General features: G+C 41.1%; 1 protein-coding gene across 1 annotated transcript in view; it reads right to left on the bottom strand.

Annotated features, from left to right (window-relative positions):
* The window catches only part of LOC144512942 (cGMP-inhibited 3',5'-cyclic phosphodiesterase 3A-like), a 52,780-nt gene extending 33,632 nt beyond the window's left edge, over positions 1–19,148 (bottom strand). The window contains exon 1 of the mRNA XM_078243939.1: positions 18,234–19,148. Coding sequence (XP_078100065.1) covers positions 18,234–19,148 — 915 coding nt within the window. The remainder of the gene's footprint in view (positions 1–18,233) is intronic.
* Between the last annotated feature and the right edge of the window lie 2,673 nt (positions 19,149–21,821).

Below are 21,821 nucleotides of genomic sequence, written 5' to 3'. Positions count from 1 at the left end.
AAGAACCATAATCAATCCGAAACCCTTTAAGACCATATACCAACTATTATTTTAATCTACAGTATATAAAAACAATAACATGAAGATGATATGAATGATATGATTATTTCTTAGAGAGGCATACAGAGGCTGGTACTGTATATAGTCTAATATGGTCAAGGCACTGTGTCTGTGTGTCTTTGTGTTTGTTTGTGTGTGTGTGTGTGTGTGTGTGTGTGTGTGTGTGTGTGTGTGTGTGTGTGTGTGTGTGTGTGTGTGTGTGTGTGTCTGTCTGTCTGTCTGTCTGAGAGACCGACAACAAAAAGAGAGACACCGAGTATGAAACTTGAAGGAGAACAAATCCATAGAAAGAAAGCAGCTCTGGGTCAGCCTGGTCGCACAGAATTCCGTGAAATGATCACGAATTGTTAACAGCACATTACGCGGTGGCCACCATGGAAAACAATGCCAATGTAAAGTCAATGAGAAGATGACGTAGCATTATGAGCGACTACGGTAGCGAGTACTATGTAAGGCCGAAATTCCACGCAAGGAACACATCGGGGTGGTGGATGGGTCAAACACAGGACTTTCACCTAAGAGGCCACCCATGACCTTTTCCTTAACTTAAGGGACCGTGTTTATTTAACGGAATTCTTCTGTGGGCCCATCACGGAATTTTCGGCGATCTGTGTACATTTCACGGAATTCTTCCGTGGGCCCATCACGGAATGTTTTGCGATTCTGTGAAACTGCCACAGATTTTGAGTTAAGGGGCCGTGTTCATTTCACGGAATTCTGTGAGATCAGGTTGTCTGGGTAGCCTTGTCTTCAGGCTAAACCAAAGACACTCTGTTTCACACCAGCTTCATCCAATAAGGACTTGCTCATTCAATGCCATGTTGAATGAGATTGGACAAAAGGAGAGAAAGATGTTGGAGAAAATAAGCTGACTGAACAAAAGCAACACGTTGACATTAGAACAAGCTGCATCAGGCATAAAGAACCAAACAGGCCACACATATATGTGCGCGTGAATATGTACCTCTGTGAGTTTGTGCGAGTGTTTCAGACAGAGAGTAAGAGGTAGAGAGAGAGAGAGATTGTGTGTAACATCCTGTATACATATCACAGCACAATGCTAACTACTTCGTCTGCTCTTTAGATGAGAACCAAGTGCTCACTTTGTGATGATTTACCACAGCATGAGAAAACAGAGAAAACAGGGCTCCATTTATACATGAGTGTGGTGACGCTTCACTCTTCTTCTCCTTCTTTGGTGTTTATTGCTGGTTGACAAACCAGATTAGAGGTGCATTACTGCCACCAATTGGACTGAAGTTGCTACACTCTAATTCATGGACTCAGTCTCATTTGGGAGCGGCTGCTGAGTTAAGTGGAATACCTAGTGGTAAAATTCAGTACACCAGTTGACTTAAAGGCAGGGTTGGTAACTATTTTCAGTATACACTTTTTTATATATTGTTGTAAATGGTCTTAAGAACCCGGCAGCAATAAATAACTTATGGGCTCTGAAAAAGGAGATCCGTCATCTGTAGCTGCTGTAATCCTGTAAAAACACCTACCAATCACTGCCTTGCAGTCCCCTTGAAAAGAACCAATGAAATGCCCCCTTGCCCCGCTGCACATACTCTACCCCTTCCGTGTATGAGCCTGAGCTCAATGCGCATCATTGCCGCATTGCTAACAGCAGTCATGTTTCTTTTAAAAATGTGGTATTTGCTTAGTGGTGAATGAGACATGAAGTAACATTGCGATGACATAGAATATCTGTTTAACCCCCAAGAGGTCAAGGCTGAAACACACCACAAACCTGTAGAGCTGAAACAAGCCTGGTCTCAGTTTGGATATGCTGAGATGCTTGTGAATTCAGAGAAGGCATATCAGAGCTAAAGCCAGGCAAAAACACAAACACACATGCACAGAGCCACACACATATACACACATCAGTAATGTCTTACATAACACAGTGAGTGATGGCAGCTGAGGACACAATAATACTGCCTTTGGCATTTGTCCTGTGAAAGTTGGACAGAGAGGAAACTGGGTGAGAGGGAGAGAGAACAGAGCTGGACAGGCAGACAAAAAAGTGACAGAAAATGAGAGCGAGAGAGAGAGAGAGAGAGAGAGAGAGAGAGAGAGAGAGAGAGAGAGAGAGAGAGAAAGGGAGAGAACAGCAGAGAACGGCTCGGAGAATAAAAGAGATACAAACAGAGAAAGAGAGAGGGATTTTTTGACTACAGATGCCCATGGCCCAGGGCAAAATGGCCCCAAGGGATAATATTACCCAAATGAATGCTACAGTCCAGTAATTTTCATGTCTTTTTAGTTTTCTATTTAATCAAGAGTCGCTAAAACCTTTCCCCTTAGACTATATACTGTAGCTCGAGACTATGAAAAAAATGCACCAAAGAGCTTTTATACATGACTATATTTTATGCACCATATGAATAAGCATAAAGTAAGTTCATATTCAAATATAAACTAAGTAACATTTGACGTGAGGTAGGGTGAGGCTCGTGTACTGTCATCAAGGGTGACGGGGCTCAACTATAATGCATGGATGATAGAAGTGCAACCCAATTAAAAACACTTCACGAATGAATAACAGTATGCACACCTCATAATAGCCATACTGTATTAGATAATGTAAAGAAATTGCTGGATATATTTAGATGTGTACGTTCCTCCTGGCACAAAATCTACTGGGAAAGAGCTATTAATTTACAGATGTGTGCTGTGCAAATTTGGAATTTAAGATGACTCATGAATGTTTCATCGTAGTTTTTCATCACGTCCCCTCGAAAAAGCAGTTTCTTTTAATTTTGAGACAAGCGAGGAGATGGATCCCAATTTAGACTGTAAAGACTTCCGATGTAGGCTTATCTAATAGCTAGAGGTGTGACGAGATGTCCTCGATTTCTCGTTGAGGTGAAAAGTTGTCTCGCGATATTAGTACAGTACTGTCAGCAGGTCTTTTAATACTGGAACTAACACTGGGCTATTGCTAAGCATAAGTGATTTTTGATACACATTAAACACTTGTTTGCTCCCCTTGATATTACACACCACTGCAGTACATGCTCAGTTCATAGACCCACCCAAAAGGATGTCTTAATTTTCAAAACTTCACTTAAAACTTTGCTGTTCAAGGTTGGAAGTGCAGAGCAGCAGCCAGCATGACGGAGTCTGGCTTTGTCTTCTAAATTAGCATAAGAGATCCCCCTGCCCATTCTCCAAAGTTGACTCTGAGTTAACTTTTGCAGAGCGGTAGCAGAGTTGCAATTGGAAAAAATCTGCCTGTAAAACCCAGCATTAGAAAGTGAGGGTACCTCCGCTCTGGCTCTCAGTTCAGTTCAATTCAATTCAATTCAAATTGCTTTATTGGCATGAATGTCAGAAAAACAATATTGCCAAAGCAGCAAGGATAATAAGATGAGAAGAAATACATACATACAAATCATTGAGTAAACTAAAATATATACATTTACAAACAAAAACAAAAATGAGAAAACAACAACAGTACATCAATATAAAATCGTTACGTGTCAAATGTAAGAAAGAAAAAGCTCTCTCTCTTTCGCTCGCCCGAGACACAGGTCTGCAACCTGCAGTTCAGTGTGGCTGCTGGCTCAAAGAGAAATGTTCTCCCCTCGTCTTAAAATGGTCATACATCGATACTAGAGTAGCAACTTATATACTTAAATACTTTACTGCTGCAATTAATGAAATGCAGAGGAGAAGAAAAGAGCATGTGTCGCTACAAAATCATCTGTTGAGTGTTTGATGGTTATTTATTTGTGCTTTAGAATATAATCACAAACAATCTTCTATTCAACTGCAGGAGATATAGTTAGTAGCCAAAGGGTTCAACCACTGCCAGAAAATGTGGACATGCTCATATTCCTGAAAAAGAACATGACCATACAGTATCTAGCCCCTTTTTTCCACCTGCGTCTGCGCTGTGTTCCAGATGCGCCGCGGTCCCCGCGAGCAATCACGGCCATTCAAGTCAATGCTTGATATTCCACTAGCCGTGCCATGGCGTGTCCCAAAATCGTACGTGATTATTATACGGCTCCACGCTCCGCTAAAGATACGCGCCAGGTCAATTTTCACGGCGAGCCGCGGGGCGTTCGAACAGCCGGGCAGGAAGTGAAACAGCGAGAGCATCCAGTCAGTTTACCAAAAGACACCCCCCAAAATCAATTATGTCTCCTCTACAACCATGGACGACGACAGATTTATCTTGGAGGTGGAAAAACATGATAGACACCACAGATCCTTTTTATAAGGACAACCCCAGAAAAGAGAAGGCATGGAGTTAAATTACAGGAGTGCCTGGAGTGGAAGGTAGATACTAGCTATAAACATGTGATTGTTCTGTAAAGTACTTGTAGAGACAATATGATCTGTGAGTCGGGCAGGCAAGTCGCCCCGCTTCTGCAGATCCACCTGGCCGTGCAACGCTTCGGTCGCGCCGGGCTCCACTTTATTCCTATGGGTGACGTCAAGCGACTTTAATGCACCAGCAAAGCTGGATTTGAAAAAATGCTGCGCGTCATGCCCGATGCCCATCTTTATGCAAATGAATCCGTTGAACACGACGCGACTATCCAATAGAAGTAGACGGAAATCTTTCAAACTGACCTTTGTCGATCTGAAATGAAGACAGATTCAGATTCAGTATGGCCTATTTCTCACTACTATTTTCGTAAAATACGAGATCGTATTCTGAACTAGAGCTTAGATCGGGCCCAAAAAATCAAGCCCGACCCTACCCTAGCCCACATTACATTACATTAACTGTAATTATGAGTCCGAGCCCGATTTAAACCCAACATTTTTTTTAATACGTATGCCGTTATAGATGTTCTCAACTACAATTCCGGTTGTTTGAACTGCAGAAATCTGTTTCGAAGGGGTATGCTTGGAGAAGTAACAAAAGAGGACATTGAAGGCTGACTATCATCTTTTCTGCCATGGCAAGCCAGCTTCATGTGTCTGTTCATCGTACCCGTATTTTTGCTGTCATAGGCGAGCAGCGTGCCGCACTTAATGCACTCGACAAAGCCAACACATATGTTGTCACTGCCCACGACTTGTTTAAAATGTTTCCATACCGCCGACTTTCCTCCAAACTTGCTCAAAGGTAGGCTAATTCTCCTGTTTTTCTTTTTTTTCTTTTCATCTTCAAGCTCCATGTTGCACTTAAGCTACACCAAACAGCACAGGCCCGGTGTGATGCAAGCGAGTGGAGGAGACGCTGCACATGATTATGGCATTGCTTTCTCCCCACCCAATTAGGCTAATAAAGTAATGTTTAAAAAAACACAAATGCCCAAGGATAGTGGCGGGAAATGTCGGGCTCGGGCTCGGGCTCGGGCAGAGAATCTAAACTCTATTCTGAACGAACCGCCATGATGGTCGTTTTGAAATTCAGGAGTAGCCAGACCCACATGACATGTTCGTCCAATCAGCTGCCGGTCAAGGGGGTGGAGCATCAACCATGGATGTATGATGTCGCGACACCACGCTTCAGTCATCGCGCAAAAGTGGATCTGTACTGTGAGACGCTCCCGGTGTGGTTTGGCGCGTGGCGGAAGACGGAACGCAAAAACATTGGTCAGTCAATCAGGTTTGCACTTTGATTATTTAGAGAGAACTAATTTGATTATGGTTTGCAAAAAAAATATATTTTTTGTGCATAGTATTATCATGTACTCTTCTGGGGATATTGCATTTTAAAAAGGCCCTTTTTGTGATGCATAGGTTTGTTAAAAACCTGTATGAAAGTGTTCTCTCAACTGAGTCATGAGTGGGGCTTTGAGGCCTTTCAGACCTAATCAGACTAACTAACTAAGCCACATGGTGGGTCAGCTGAATGTAAGGTCTACATATATCCCTTCATCAAATGTGTTCACCATTTGCCTGAAGAAGACCCAGTAGGTTCGAAATATTGCCTTTATATTAAATATGGGAGTTTAAAGCAGTGTTGCGGACATTACATTTTTTCATTTTAGTATTTTTCATTTGTCCTGCCAGAAGGTAGGATGTGCACACAATGAGAATGTAGTTATTCATTTTTGTTCTGTTTTTATTTTTAATTTTTAATTTGAGGTAACTAAAGTAGTTCAGTTAGAAGGTCACACACAGCTTCAATTAGAAGTGCGAAGCTCACACCGCAGTTATTAGGTCTGAAGAGGTTAGTTATACAGGAGAGAAGCAGTTTGTGGCAAAACCTTTCACAGTGCTCGTTTTTCATTTTGTGACTTTCGAGTAAATAAAAGATTTTTCCAGTCATATTTCGTCATTGAAGTTTTCTTTAAAATAGTTTTAAAATCTTGTCTCTTGTTCTCGTCAACCCAATATTGTGTATCGTCTCGTGTGCTGAATGTCTCGTCACATGCTACTGCTGCTTAGCTTTGTCCTGAATTTCAGATGTCATGCTTTAAAAAACAGTTGCATCTCAGAAAAAAGGTACATTTGGGTTTTTGTAGCAACCTAATGCAGAAGAGAAGCTCCTCAATGTAGATTTGGGATTTATTAAGAACAACACAGATTCAGGTGGAACTTTGTTCCAACCTTGAACAGCAAAGTTTTAAGTGAAGTTTTGAAAATTAAGACATCCTTTTGGGTGGGACTGTGAACTGAGCATGTACTGCAGTGGTGTGTAATATCAAGGGGAGCAAACAAGTGTTTAATGTGTATCAAAAATCACTTACGCTTAGCAATAGCCCAGTGTTAGTTCCAGTATTAAAAGACCTGCTGACAGATTCCAATCCAGTGTTTTGATGGGAAGCTCGAAAATACAGTTATGTAACTTTCATCAAACTAGCAAACAACTAAGCTAAATGCATTAAATCACAAAATGACATTGCACTGGTAATTAATAATGCACAGTATGTGATAAGCATGAGTAATACATGTCTTCCAGTGCAGTGAGGGAGAAAATGTTAAAAACGATTTAAAAAAACGTGTTTGTTAGTACAATGTTACTAAATTAAATCAGTCCATTGGATCAGTCTATTTGGAGGGTCTATTTCATACTGAAATCTCCCAAGCAAGTTATTTTAAACATCAGAGGTAAAGTAAAATTGTACTCTCTTATCCATCATTTCACGGTCCACTTCCCCATCATTATTATAACTTCAGGCCCAGTTTCAAAGGAGCAGGTATGCCAGAGTCTCTCTCAGTGACGCTCGCCTGTCAAAACAGAGCCCAACATTGAAACGCTGTTTAGCTTTCGCATTATGTGCAGATGACAACGAGTGGACTTATTGTCTCTCAACACAGACCACCTCTGGCAATCAGCTGCTTTATGTCCCTCATCAATCAGAATCAGAATACTTTATTAATCCCCTCAGGGAAATTATTCAGTTGCAGTTGCTCACAGTCACATTCGAGGTAAAATAAGAGTAAGAAAAGAGCAAGTCAATAAGTGTATACAGTATACAATAAGTGTATACAGTGTATACTGTATACAGTATACACAATCTGTGTGTGTGTGTGTGTGTGTGTGTGTGTGTGTGTGTGTGTGTGTGTGTGTGTGTGTGTGTGTGTGTACTATGAGAGATAATGGAAGGGAAAAACACTCCCAGATGCATGTGATGTGATTATACCCTTGATTATCTGATTGGGTAATCTACAGGCAGGCTGGAGGCGTTCAAGACAAACACACTATCGGCAGACTGTTGACTGAGCATAAACTAGGAAGCGCGCACACACACACACACACACACACACACACACCTGTAATTAAACATGTGCTCAATTGTGCATAGATATAGTGAACGGCAAGCAGAAAGGCTGTGATAAAAGCAGCAGTGATTTGTATTCTTCACAAACAAATTACATTTGTGTGTCTTCTGTACACACAGTACAGTAAATTGTGTGTGCATGCGAGGTAGAGGGAACAAGAGTGTTTTTTCCCTGGAAGCTGTGTATTATGGAATCAAGGAAATTGAGCTGCTGATTGTATTGCATATATATATATATATAACCACACAGTATCTATAACATTTGTGACAACCATACATACATATATGGCTGGCAGCTGATATGTGCGTGCGTGCGAGGAGACATCACTTGACAGGGTCAGTGATCTCACCCACAATGACACTTCAAATCAATCTGAATAGAGGTCTTGCTTTACGAGGACACAGCACATCTGGAAGCGTCACAGAGGCCAGGCTTAGTGTGTGTGTGTGTGTGTGTGTGTGCGTGCGTGCGTGCGTGCGTGCATGCGTGCGTGCGTGTGTGTATAGTTTGTATCCGCACGTGTCTTTATGCAATGTTTGTTATACACACATCATTAGCTGTGCAGAATACACACCAGACAGGGTCTAGTAAAGGAAAGAGGTTTAGCTTTACTTTGCCAACAGAGGGCGCTTCAAGTGCAGTACATACAAAATAAACTATGGAAAACAGGAGATTTACACAAATTCACTATTTATGATTAGCGCAGGACAAACTAGGGTAGCTTTTTTCTTTAAAGGTGAAAAAAGCTCATTGTGTGACTGGCTCTAGTGGCTGTAATTCTGCACCAAGGCTGAATTTCGGGAAAGAGACTTCAGATACAGTATTAGGGGACCACTTAGGCCTATGTAAAAGCATCCAAAAGGCAGCATGTCATAGGACCTTTAAGTGCATTTTGCAAAGAAATCAACTAATCTTAAAATGTGGCATTATCTCTTGAATAGAGAGTTTTAAACACACAGTCATGTCTACGATCACATAAGATCACTTGGCAAAGATGTGTTGGGAACAATAATTTTGGGGGCTTCACAATAAGCTTACAACATTGACCATAGGCGAAAATCGCAGGGGGGTCAGGACCTACCCCATCTGATGGTTGTCCCCCACTAAAAACATCATTAAAAACCACGCTGTCTATGGTATACAATACACATAAAATATCATTACAAACCACGCTGTGTATGGTATACAATACACAAAGAATATCATTAAAAACCATGCTGTGTATGGTATACAATACACAAGAAATATCATTAAAAACCATGCTGTGTATTCTATACAATATGTTATATACTTAAAATAATAATGTAAGTAGTAAAACAATAAAAGCAAGTTTCCACTCGGCTTATAGACTTTACATGACATCACAGGTTTTGAAATCGCATTTTTTTGGCTCGAGGGAAGTTCTTCCAAATATAAAAAGTCCATGGATTAAAAGTCAGAATAGAAAGAGTCATAACCAATCTTGTTTGCAGTTTGAACTGTAGTTCTAAACCTAAAGCAGTTTTACAGGCGTCTCTTTTAGAATGGTGGCCTATGGGGGAAATTCTTTCTAGGTCCCAGGGTGATTTTTGGTTGCCACTGGAAAAAAAATTGGCTGAAAGGCTGAGCGGTGTTCCTGGGGGGCTGGCTTTTTCCCTTTACATCACCTAGGCACACAAGTCCAGTGGGAGCGAGTTTGAATCGCTTCAATGGTTGTGGAACTCCAGTAAGCAGGCTGGCAAGGCTATTTCATTCACTTTAAATACTGGATGAAGTGATTATTTTCTCTAATACAGATGATGCAGAGTCATTAATTAATTATTCATGACAAGAAATGTTGATAACCAATGTATTTTTCCATAAGTCTTTTATGTTAGCGATTAGAACGTTACATAGTTGTTTTGGTATCTTGTTAGATAGCTTGTTGGATGGTAATTCACCCACTACAACTAACACGGCGATAAGCCTATGTGTGAACTGATATCAAGCTAATATTGTAGATCTACCGTGGTGTTGGGTTTTGCTCAATATGATGTTAATTGGCAGATCAGTAGGCTTGCTACAGTTGAATATAAGTAAGAGACGTCCTCTGTCCAAGATTAAACTTAATCTTATGTGGAGGATGCAAGATAATTTAATAATTATAAAATGACCGTGTGGTAAACCTATGGACATAACTCATATTTAACAACTATCTGTTTGTGTTGTTGGCCAGATATAATTACCAAACCAAAACGCCAAATACCAAAAAATCCCCATATTAAGACAATTTTTAAATTTCATTGTATTTTGATTGTAAACAACTTCAAAAACACTGCAATAAATAAGTGGTTTCGAAGAAGAATATTTTGGTACATTTAGTCAGCTTTTTTATTTGAATCAAAAAGAAACTTTGAAAAGAAGGATAATAGCCCAGTATCCATGTTACACTCATATTAGTAGCAAGGCTTTCCTCTGTGTACACATATCCTATAAAAGTACAATTTGGGCGGTATTATTTGTGTCCCCTTCAACAATGCACTTGAGAAATTTTGTTTATTGCCCCCCCACACACCTGACAAAGTCAATATTCACTCTCTTTTAGCTCTGATTTTGGTCTCTACCATCTCCTGAGGCAATTATCTGACTCTTTAGCAGCTAAATCCTCCTCTATGTTCACCAGTTGCTCACTTGTCCGCCTACTGTTTCATGCTGGACATGAAGAGTACAGTGGTGTTTCAGAGCCTTTCTGCTGAAAAAGCTGCCTGCTGCATAAGGCTGTAGGTAATCAAAGAAAATTGGTCAAGTGAAATTCTACAGTACCTACTCTTCAACCAATCGATTGATTGATGGGGAAAACAAATCTGTTAATCTCTAGATTAACTAAATTGGCCATAGTGCACTGAGTGCACTCTACCTGGTGGCCAGAGCAAGTACTCTCAGAAGTTTTTTCTGTCGTCCTGGTTTCAGTAATATAGGTTTTTGTGGCCTAAGATTTACTGAAACGCTGACCCAAATAAGGCTGCTTTGCAAATGAGGTGGGGGCGCTAAAGTGTTGTGACTAAATAATCTCACTTATCTTTGTAGAGGAACAGTGGTTTAGAGAAATTGTCGTCATACAACGAAGGATAATAAAGGCCAAAGGCAGAATTTTTAATTGGTTCTACATTTAAGTGATTCTTACAAATGGCCTCCGAAATGGTGTCACTGTGCAAGATTACTGAATAAGTAATGCCCTCTCCTCCAAGAACAACTCTAGCTTTTAGAGAATAAGGCTGGCGTTGTTTACACAAATCCCAGGAAAATACAAACTGTATCATCAGTGTTCATCATTAGAAGAAACATGTTGCCCAGTGCAACTGTATGTCTCTTGCACGTGTTTTGAATAGTTTTTGGATGTTAACGGCACTGAGGCCTGTAGCCTTGAATAGTGGCCTGAATCTTTGCTTGTTAACAGGATAACTTTTTTGTTGGTATTTATGGTGTTTGCTGATTAAAAAAAGATAAACTAAAATCAGCATTATATTTTAAGCTAAGTAGCTCAGTCAGTAACACTCCAACACTGTTGTGTATGCCAACCATTCCTGCATAACAACTGTTTAAAGATCTTGCCTTTTATCCCAAACTGCCCATGCTGAATCAACAGAGTAATGGAATAGGTAAAATTCCTAATTATGTTGTGTCAAATTGATTTTCTTCAAAGTTCAAACTGACAAATGTCTTGGAAAGTAAAGCACTCACTGAGAGCAGAACTGGTTATAACTCTCTCCTGTTGACTGAGTGTTTACTGAAGTACAAGAGAAAAAACAGACATACAAACAGACGTATGGACAGATCTAGATTCTGCTCGGCGATGCTTCCCCCTGCTCAGGCCAACAACGCTCCCCCCTTTCACCTCTCACCGAACATATTTTGGAGCTAAAACACACCATTGAATCGAGTAACAAGGCAATCCTTGTCTGAGGTCACCAAACCTCACCTGGACAGCTAGCGGGGAAGCCACTGTACGTGTATGTGTGTGAATGTGTGAGCACGTGTATACAGTAGTGGCCGAGCCAGGTTAAAATTATTTGCTGTTGCCTTTCAGAAGCAAGCTGTGGAGGTTACTCTCTCACAAACACACACACACACACACACACACACACACACACACACACACATTTTGCTCTCTCTTTGCTCTCTATCCCCGGCCCTCTTCTCTCTCTGTGGGAGCATGTGGCATAGAGCCATATTCACATTATGCAGAGACAAACACACAAAAACATACACACACACGCAATATCTGTCGCACAAAACCACAAGTGATCGACACAAACTTCCGCCAAGAGTGTGTCTGTGTGAGAGCTCGGAGTGATGGTGTGTTTAGAAACGGCAGCAGAGAGGCTGAACACAGGGACCAGATAGTTGTCCTTTTACCATCAACACTCTTCCTGCACTTGGCAGCAAACCTCCTCTCGCTCCCCCTCTTTTCCTCACCCTCCCCAGCAAATCTTTCAACACTCTCTCTTTCCCCTCCTCTCACTCCCTCCCTGCTCCTCTCTCACGCAGTAGTTCCTGCATTAGGTCCCCTCAAGCTAGTTTGTTTACCCCTTTCCTCCTCTCTCTCTCTCTCTCTCTCTCTCTCTCTCTCTCTCTCTCTCACTCACCCACATTTGGATTTTTGACTGCTGCTTGGGGCTGGATGCAGCTTGTGCTAATGCCACTGTGTTCTCCTTCAATCACTTCTTTTTTGAACCCATCTTTCCATCTATCTTCAGTGTCTGTCGCTCTGTCTACCTTTCCTGTATTTCTCAGTGTTTCTTTTGAATGAAATGATCCATTCAAGAAGGCCAACGCAGCACCTCTGGCAACACAGACTTGGCTACGAAATTCAGTCTTTCTAGTCATGTTTTTCCTTAACCATCCCTAATTTCTGTACATCTCACTCCACGTCTTCCCTGCTTTTTCTCTGCTTAGCCCTACTCTTCCATTCCCTTTTTCTAGCTATGACCAAAAAGAGTCGTAACCTTAGAGTAAAACAGTTGATATTTCATCTGATAGGTGCTCTGGCACTTTTGCCCCCTGATGATATTTGCACTTTTTTACTGAGAAATTAATACCAGGAGTGTTATCTATAACTGGTCACTTGTGCAAAATATCATGAAAATAAAAGTCCACTACCAATGTTCTCTCTGGTGAAAAGGTTGTTAAAAACCTCACTGTGTTATGTATTCATAACAAATATAAAAAAAATGATATTCTCTATTATCTCAATAAAAGGTATAATAAGCCTCAATGTTACACAAAGTCAGATAGCTCTGGCAACCAGAACAGGTTGTGCGTCTCCCTGGAAATGTATTTGCGTCAATGAGAGAATGAGGGCCTTCCCTCAAATAGATCTCTGGCACATGTCATTGCTTTAAAATCTTTCTCCCCACCCCCTCCTCCTCTCTCACACAGATACTGTACATGATGATGAATATGTTATGCAACACAGTATGGCCTCATTCAAGGTCTGACCTCCATTCTTAAATGAGCAAAGATTTAGAAATGACAAGAAAACTAATTTGTGTCACGCTGCTAAGGTGTTATACTTTGACACGTTTCCACTGTAGTGCACCTTATCATACAGTAACTTTGTCATGTTTCGATGGCCTTGGATGAAACTAGTGACTGAATGTTTTCTGTAATGAACTATTGTGACTATGTAACAGAGAGGGAAAGAAAACTGCATGATGAAACATAAAAAACACTTTGAAATAGTGCTGCTTTTTTTAGACATTCTATTTATGGCTATCGTTATCTTGTATAAAGTGAGTGCTTTTCAATTGCATGTGACCCAAAAACCTCTAGCAGAGGCCGTTTCCCCCCAAAATCCCCATCCCACTGAGACCCTATCTAAAAGACAAACACAAGGTATCTTTGTGGAGCTAGCCCAGAAAGATCACAGTGGAGTCAAATTCATGTAAAAATCCTCAAATATTAAAACTCAACTTGGCATCATATTGAAATAAACCCCTCATTACATTATAAACTAATTTGTTCTGCATAGCAATACAACACCAAAACAAGAAATTCCTCTCACCTAAGAAATGAAAAAAATAAAGCCACAGAAATAAAGCCACAGAGCCAAAGCTATTTTCCAGCTTCCAGTTCAGCAGAGTGCCTGTCTTGCCTCTGGCTTGACAGGCTGCACCAGCCTGCTTCATAAATACTGCACAACCAACGCTTGATGAAAAAAAACTGCTTCTCTCAGGTACAACTGCACTCTGGAGAGCTTCATTATCTACAGTAAGGATAAACTGTATCTACAAACTGTGTGTGTTTGTGTCAGAGAGAGACTTTGAGAGAGAAGTAAAGGGGATGGTAAGAGAAAGCAAATGTGAGTAACTGATTTGACTAATTTGTTAAATGCCTGTTGTGTAAAACAAATGGACATATGGCAGGTTCCAAAATGGTACACAACTGAATAAAAACAAAAAAGGTACAATCATTTCAGTTTCAAAACATGCAGTAGAGGCACCAGGAGATGTAAAATATATTCTTACAATATTAAATAATTATAGAAGGGTTTATTATTTTCTCAGTCTTGGGGTCATGGTCCCATATGGGGTGGTTTGATATGCAGACTGGACCTGTGTCTGAAATCACTCCCTCATTCACCATTGCCTTCATAACTAACACTCAGAAGCTTACTCTACACAGAGTAGGCCTAGTTCATTTTTGAAACTGATGAATCCTCATTATTGTACCGTCTCTGACAGGTGCAGTGTTAATTTATACATCTAGTTAAGGTTAATGATTGCTTCATGGCGTATTTAGCAAAACGTTATATACATGGTGCACATGTTTTACTCCATTATGTAAACCTTTGAGGACAATATATGGAGAATATACTTTACACTTAGAATTTGGACACAAATAAAATGTTTACAGCTGCAGCGGCAACTGTTTTTAACACACAACTTTTGACAAAGACCTGTTTATTAATTCCCAGCACCAAACAGCAGACGGACCAAAGTCGGTGTAAGACCATAGCAGAGCTAAAAGGACAGGATTGACATTGGACTTCCATTCATCAAGTGACCAGCAATTCGAATCCTCCTTTATTTTTGGATGTCAGCACACTTTTTTTTTTTTTAAGTATTCTTGTGTTATATGTATATATATATATATATATATATAAATATATATATATATACTCTAAAACTCTTCATATTTTTAACTACACTTATTACAAAAATCAAGAACAATAAATAATCTTTAAAGTGGTACCATTTTGGGTAATTTCTTAAACTACTTTGAAACTCGAGGTGCTCTCTCTCTCTCTCCCCCCCCTTCTACATCAATCTCCATGTTCCTCTCACTGGTCCTACAGATTACACAGTGAGGACAGGCTACAGGAGGACACGCTGTCCTGTATTTTAAGTTTCAAAGTTCAATTTGTCATCAGTCCTGTTTCAGACATCACAGGATAGAACAGGTAATGGAGCTGTTCTAATAGTCCACTAACGCAGCGTTTCCTGGATACCAATTAGCAATGAACAACCAAGCATCCAAAGTCAGACAGCTAATGTGGGATCAGCTCCAGCTTCCACATGAGAGAATGAAATGTGTGAGATGGGACAGCATGTGTGCTTCTGGACAGGGCACTCTGAAAGGTGTATGTGACATGCTGTAACAGGACCATTGGTGACTCACCATCACCCTACAGACTGCAGTACAATCTTAGGTAAACTTACAATACTAATTACAGGCTTCTTCATAAAAGGCTAAATCTATGGTTATTTGTATAATCCACAGTCACAATGTATTGACACGAAAGAAGAGTGATTTGCCCAATACCTTAAAATTGGCTTTACGTCATCTTGATCACAAACAGCACTAAAGTGACTAACTGAAGAGTTGTGCAGCCAAGGAAGGGGATAATTCATTTTTTCTTTTATAAAAAAAAAACTGGTATCGTATATATATTTTGATTAATAAAAAGCATGAGAAAACACATTTTAAGAAAATGAATAACACTTAGTTTTAATATCCAGGAGAATGGCATGGCTATTTAAAAGTAGCTATAAAGTGCAAAGGCTAGTATGCAGGCACACAGACTAACCTCTGAGCATTTAACCTGTCAATTACACCACTAATCAAAAGTAGAGAACTAAGCAATTTAATTACTGCTATTAGGCTTTTCTTTCTCAGTCACACTTTCTTTCCCTCTTGTCTCAAAATCTACAAATGACATCAGGACAACGTTGCCAACTAATGGAAAATGACCTGTGTAATCAGTTAGGATTACATTGCTTCTTCAGCTAAGCCATACATGAATAAGTATGACACAAGCTCACCCGCTCAGAATGAGCACTGTGAACCCCCACTGCACAAGCATGTGTATGGATCACCACTATCTCTGCATATGGCAACAACATTGCCAGCTCCTCATTCATTCCTCCCAAATCTCTTGGTGTTTATCTGAGTTTGTCACTAGAGGGCATGAGCACATTTAGGGCCAAAGACTGCAGGAGAGTAACCTTCAGTGCATAAGGCATTCATGGGTATAAAAGGATGATCAGTGGAAGCATCATTTGTTTCAGTGGGAGGTCAACACCCAGCCGTAAATAGTATCATATAAAACATGATCTGATATGTTTTCATGATGTGCAAATGTGAGTGAGCGAGTGACATCAGATGCTGTAGTCAATTGTGGAAAAAAGCTTTAATACAAACTGAAAACACAGAAATCACAGACCACTTTCTGGGCTTAAAAGATTATCGTTTCCTTCATTTTTTTAATTTAAATTTTCACTCCAAATTTTTGTGTTATTAAATAGATTATTATGGCAAAATAGAATCAAGCTCACTTTTGGCATGGTAATATGTCTTACTATTTTTCAGTGATTATAAAAAATGATACAAGCACAAAATAGAGCTTTGGTGTGGATGTAAATCCAATCCTGCAGGGCATGCCATGTCTAAAAAGTGTTTTTTATTGGGTCCATTTTATAGTGAACATTCAACTTTCTGTCAATTCATGATGTGCCAATAAATAGTGTACCCTGTTTCAGCTGATACCTATGGCGGATACCCATGAGTAGCTAAACATTGTAGATACAGCAATGGATATCTGTAAACATTGAGTTACAGGAGATGTAGAACACTATCTGTAAATTGTGTAAATTAAAGTAATATTGTGGAAAAACAGGCAATAATTATAAATAAATTAAAAATTATGAAGGACTTCTTCGTCTGTAACTGAACAGAAAACAATATACTATTCACTTTGGTAAAAAAAAACAAAAAAAACATTAGGGTGCAAAGCAATTGAAGCATTGATTGAGCATTCATGAAAGCACAATTCTCTCCGTATACGATGTGTTATGGTATGCCAGTCCACAATCAACACATCTTTTACATCTGCACATTTAAATCAGAACACGAGCCAGATGTTGACATGCTGATTCATAGGAAATAATCCTAAACAGTGTCACACTTACATCTCCAAAATAAACGTTTTTTCAATGGGGGGAAAAAAAAAAAACCCACAATTTAAGTAAACTATGTTCAGTAGCTGAGATCAGTGCTATTTTGGGATGTGAGCAACTCAAGTCGGATAACAACAGAGAGTGTGCTTCAAGCTCCAAGTTAGCATATTAAGGGCAGAGCTCATCAACCTCATTCATGGATTTTTGGTCACATCCAGCTATTTATTGTGTATCACATTGTAAACATTTTCCATTATCACTACAGCTTTATTCGTTTTACCCCTTCTCTACACAGAGAGTTTCCAAACAAAGTACAGACACTTCCAGGATCAACAACAGGGATATGTAGGTGCTATTTTAATTAACACATCAGAATACTAACAGAGTGATATACAATGTAACTAGAATCCTCTGCTGTTATTGCCACTGACACTACTGCGATAATCATGCACCACAATAGAAGGTTCTTATGAGGACACAGTTGTATCAAATTTGGCTCCATCATGTGTCAAGTTTGGAAACAGGATAAGAGTCTTTCAAAATATTTACATGTGACCTCACACCTATGAACACACACACACACACACACACACACACACACACACACAGTAACTTGGCATGCTAAGTGTGCACCATCTATTTGCTTATCAGCAGCACAAACACAGCAAGCACAATGATGACGACCAAATTAACAGCAGTGTCAGAGCGAAGGTAAACAGCAGTGTTTGCACGGTGTAGAGGATGTTGCAATTCAAAACACTATAACAGGCGTTTAAATCACACATTTAGGCTAGTAATGTGTCTCAGAAACAGCAGCCAGATGTAGGTTTATGGAACACACAAGTCATATAGTATTATAATAATAAAGCTGGGAATTACAGTTCTTTCAGTCATGAAGGAAACCCGCCTAAAGCTGTCACACATGCCATCAGCAAAAGAGAGAGGATACAAAAAAGCGTTGCAGCAGGTCTACAGTAGCTGAAAGGTCATAAGAAAAGCAATACTAAAACGTTCAACGTGTTCTGGTTCAGACGTCCGAAGTTGGACATGTCTTACCTGGTCCCGCGGAATGCAAGGCAGCGAAGTCCTGCGGTGGGACTTGCTGTTGCTCTGACCGTGAGCCATCATTTCCGAGGCCGCTATGGAGCTGGACCTCCGTCTCCTTTTGAAGACAGGGATGTCCTCCTCCTTCGCCCCGGTCACAGAGCCACAGCACCCCGTCCCGCTGGTCCCTGAGGCCGGCAGGAGCCGGTCAGCATACCTCGCAAGCAAAACGCCCAGCAGCCCCAGCAGGTAGGCCAGGTAGGGTCTCCAGCTGGCCCGGAATCTGCCCAGAGAGACGAGGGAGATGGCCCTGATGATGCTAATGAAGACGAGGATGGACACTCCCTGACGCAGCCGGACGACCAGCAGAGCCCCGCTGCCCAGGCAGCCGAGGACTACCAGGGTTGCGGGGAGGGACAGCAGCTGCTCCTCGGCGCCGCGCAGGAGGGACTGCGCCGCGACTTCGCCCAAGTGGCACACCGCTAACAAAAACACCGCGGTGCGGATGAGCACCCCACAGCGAATTAGATACAGTCCGACCCAGAAGAAGGCACATACGAGTGTAAAAACGGGGGAGACGCAGTAACCCACAGTCAAAAGCAGCTCCACAGCGCAGCCCGCCGCGAAATGAAGACGAGAGCCGGAGCCGCTACTATTTCCGTTGCTGCTGCTGCTGCTGCCTGCATCCCAGTCGACCAATCTGAGCAGCAGAGCGAGAATAACGGAGACGGAGGCAAAGCAGACCGCAGACGACACTCCTCGGCAAGTCCATGTCACGGCGACTCTCAACCACGACTGGCTCCCTGCGTCCTGGTGCAACGGGGTGACACATGTCTTCACGTAGCAGTTGCGCTCCAACGCTGCCCGGGGATATTTTTCATGAGCGCTTCTTGATGAACCTCTGTCGCTGTCTGCCTCCAAGGCCATCGCTCACCAGTCATGCGGAATCCTGGGCTGACCGTCCGGGGAAATAATAGATTTAGCATCTGTGTGAGGGTCTTGGTCTACATGTTCCACCTTATTCCCATGATAATGCATGTTCTCTGTGCGCAACTGGCAGCTAAATATTGGTCAGTGATGCTTCCCTCCAAAACAAACGTTCTATAAGTAGGCATATCATATTTTTTAATAACTGCCAAATTATGGGGTTCACAACTTTTCTGTGTCTCAGAACATTTGGTCTACTATTGGGTTGCCTCTGGTAGTAATCAGTGAACCAAAAAAGCAACCCCTGGCATTTCACACATCTAGGCCACTGCCTCCACTCCTCCACATAGTCTCTCACTCACCCTCTATCTCTCTCTATTTCTCTCCCCTCCCACTAAACACTATCCCTTTTTTTGTGCCGCTCCGGTGATTCCTCCGTCACGTTTCAGCTCTTCCCCGTGTTTCTGTTCTTTCTGTTCATTCTTTCAGGCTGATGTGACTCAGTTCGCAGTGGATGGATGCCATGTTTACGTGGAGATTTCCTGGCTTGTTTTGGAAGATGAAGCAGCCCATTATATGAATAGTAATCATGTAGAATAATACATTATAGAGCTACTCCGCTGTATAAATATGACAGGAGACCAAAAAGGGGATATCATACTGGTACCGCACAACTTTAAACTGTAAGCTATCTATCTAAGGTCACTCGAACTCACATGTCAAAGACATAGGCCTACAGTTTAGAAATCTGTCTTCACTGCCATAGGAAGTTACTTAAAGGTGCTCTAAGTGATGTGACTCAGTCAGCTTGCAGATAGTGAGGCGATGTTTGCTGTATGTGACGAAAAATGTTGTAGCCTAAAAAAACGCGTCACATCACTTAGAGCACCTTTAATTCACTTCCCTTGCGCCTGTATGCACCCAGTGTTAATTTTCATGGATGTACTCCAAAAAAACAGACACACCAGAATCACAATCCTACAAACAACAAAGAGCAGAATTTAGCTCTAGTAATAATCATCTTGCTACCCATGATCCATCTCCCCCAGGATTAAAATCCTAAATCACATCATCCTCCGCCTCCTGTGAGGCAGACTGGCCGAGGACAAGTTAGCAGCGTTAACCTGTTTGCCCTACATTTTATATGAGAGGGTTTGAAAAGATGGACTGCAATCACATAAAGCTTTTTCAAGTCTGCCGTCTCTTTCTGTAGTATTATTAATGCAACTAAATCATACAAATTGGTTGTGGGAAAGGAAAGCGTTATGTTTTTGTTGTCAGGCCTGCCGTGTGCTATACTAAAAGTCTTCAAATGTACAGAATGCTGCAGCTAGAATTTTAACTGAAACTAGAAAATGTGACCATAATACACACATTTTAGCTTCCCTTCATTGGCTATCTATGTCAGAGTTGCTTCTGATGATTTACAATATTTTACAGCACACCTTCATACCTGTCTGATCTCCTTAAACCTTATATTCCATCCCATTCTTATTCTTTGATTACTTCATGCCTTGTATCTGTTACTATCTGTCTGGCAGCCCAGTCTCAGTCTCAATTAATTTACTAAGCCTAGAACTTATATCCCATGTTTGTCCTTCCAAGGAGAATACTGTACATTTTCTGAGAGAAAGACTGCATCCGTCTAACCCTGTGTTTGTGTCTCTCGCTTTCTTTCGCTCTCTTCTCCTTCTCTCTCTACCCATTGTCGTCTCTTTTCACTTCTCTGTGCTGGACCATCAGTCGTCCTGGGACCTCTCTCCTGTCTCTCTGGCTGTCGGTTCCTCATTCCAGATGCATTGGATCTGGATCTTCGCGTCAGCCTCTCCTCTCGTCTCTATTTCTCTCGTATGTGTTTGTGTCATTTCTCCTATCTGTGTGAATGGTGTGCCTGGGCTTTGCCTCTTGTGTTTTTGTGTAGCCTGTGTCCTCTTTCCAGGTCTCAATGGTGAAGAAGAGGTTGTGTGGTGATCACGTTTGGCAATGTCCTCCCAGATCCATATTACTTATATATCTTTATTAGGGCTGTCAAAATAACGCGTTAATTTCAATTAATCTGGGAAAAAATAACGCGTTAAAAAAAATAACGCAGATTAATGCATTCCATATTGACGTTTGACCCGGAGCCATTCTAGCCACCATTGGACTGTAAAATGAAGGAGGGAGACGAGAATCTTCTGCCTGGATTATTAATTGGAACATTTACTTGTAAAAACCTTCTTCCTGCCAATCCTGGCTACCGAAATCTGGTGCCACTGATATGCCTGCACTTCTCTCTGATGCTCTGAAACAGACGATACCGGCAACACAAACACCGCTGCACATATTAACACTATACTCAACAGCAGCTAACGTTAGCCTACTGCTAGCTAGTAGCTGGATTAAACACGGTTAAAATGCTGACGGCTAACGCTAAACGGTGTAAAGTTTGACTGTGTTTTACTGTAGAGGATTCAACACCGGTATGTAACAATCTGCAGCTGCCGTCGGAGAAACAACACAGACGGTGCGTTCAATGAAACTGGTAAACTACAGCCTCGTGATGCATTTGAAGCTATTGTAAATGTCCATTTCCCATCTGATGGTTCAACAGCAATTTACTACTGAAATTAGTTATTGTTATACATTATTATTAAATTATTTCATTTTGACCATATGGCCTTAGCAATAAAC

The sequence above is a fragment of the Sander vitreus genome, chromosome 3 (genome assembly GCF_031162955.1).
Source record: "Sander vitreus isolate 19-12246 chromosome 3, sanVit1, whole genome shotgun sequence".
NCBI lineage: Eukaryota > Metazoa > Chordata > Actinopteri > Perciformes > Percidae > Sander > Sander vitreus.
This window is presented reverse-complemented; position numbering and strand designations above follow the sequence as displayed.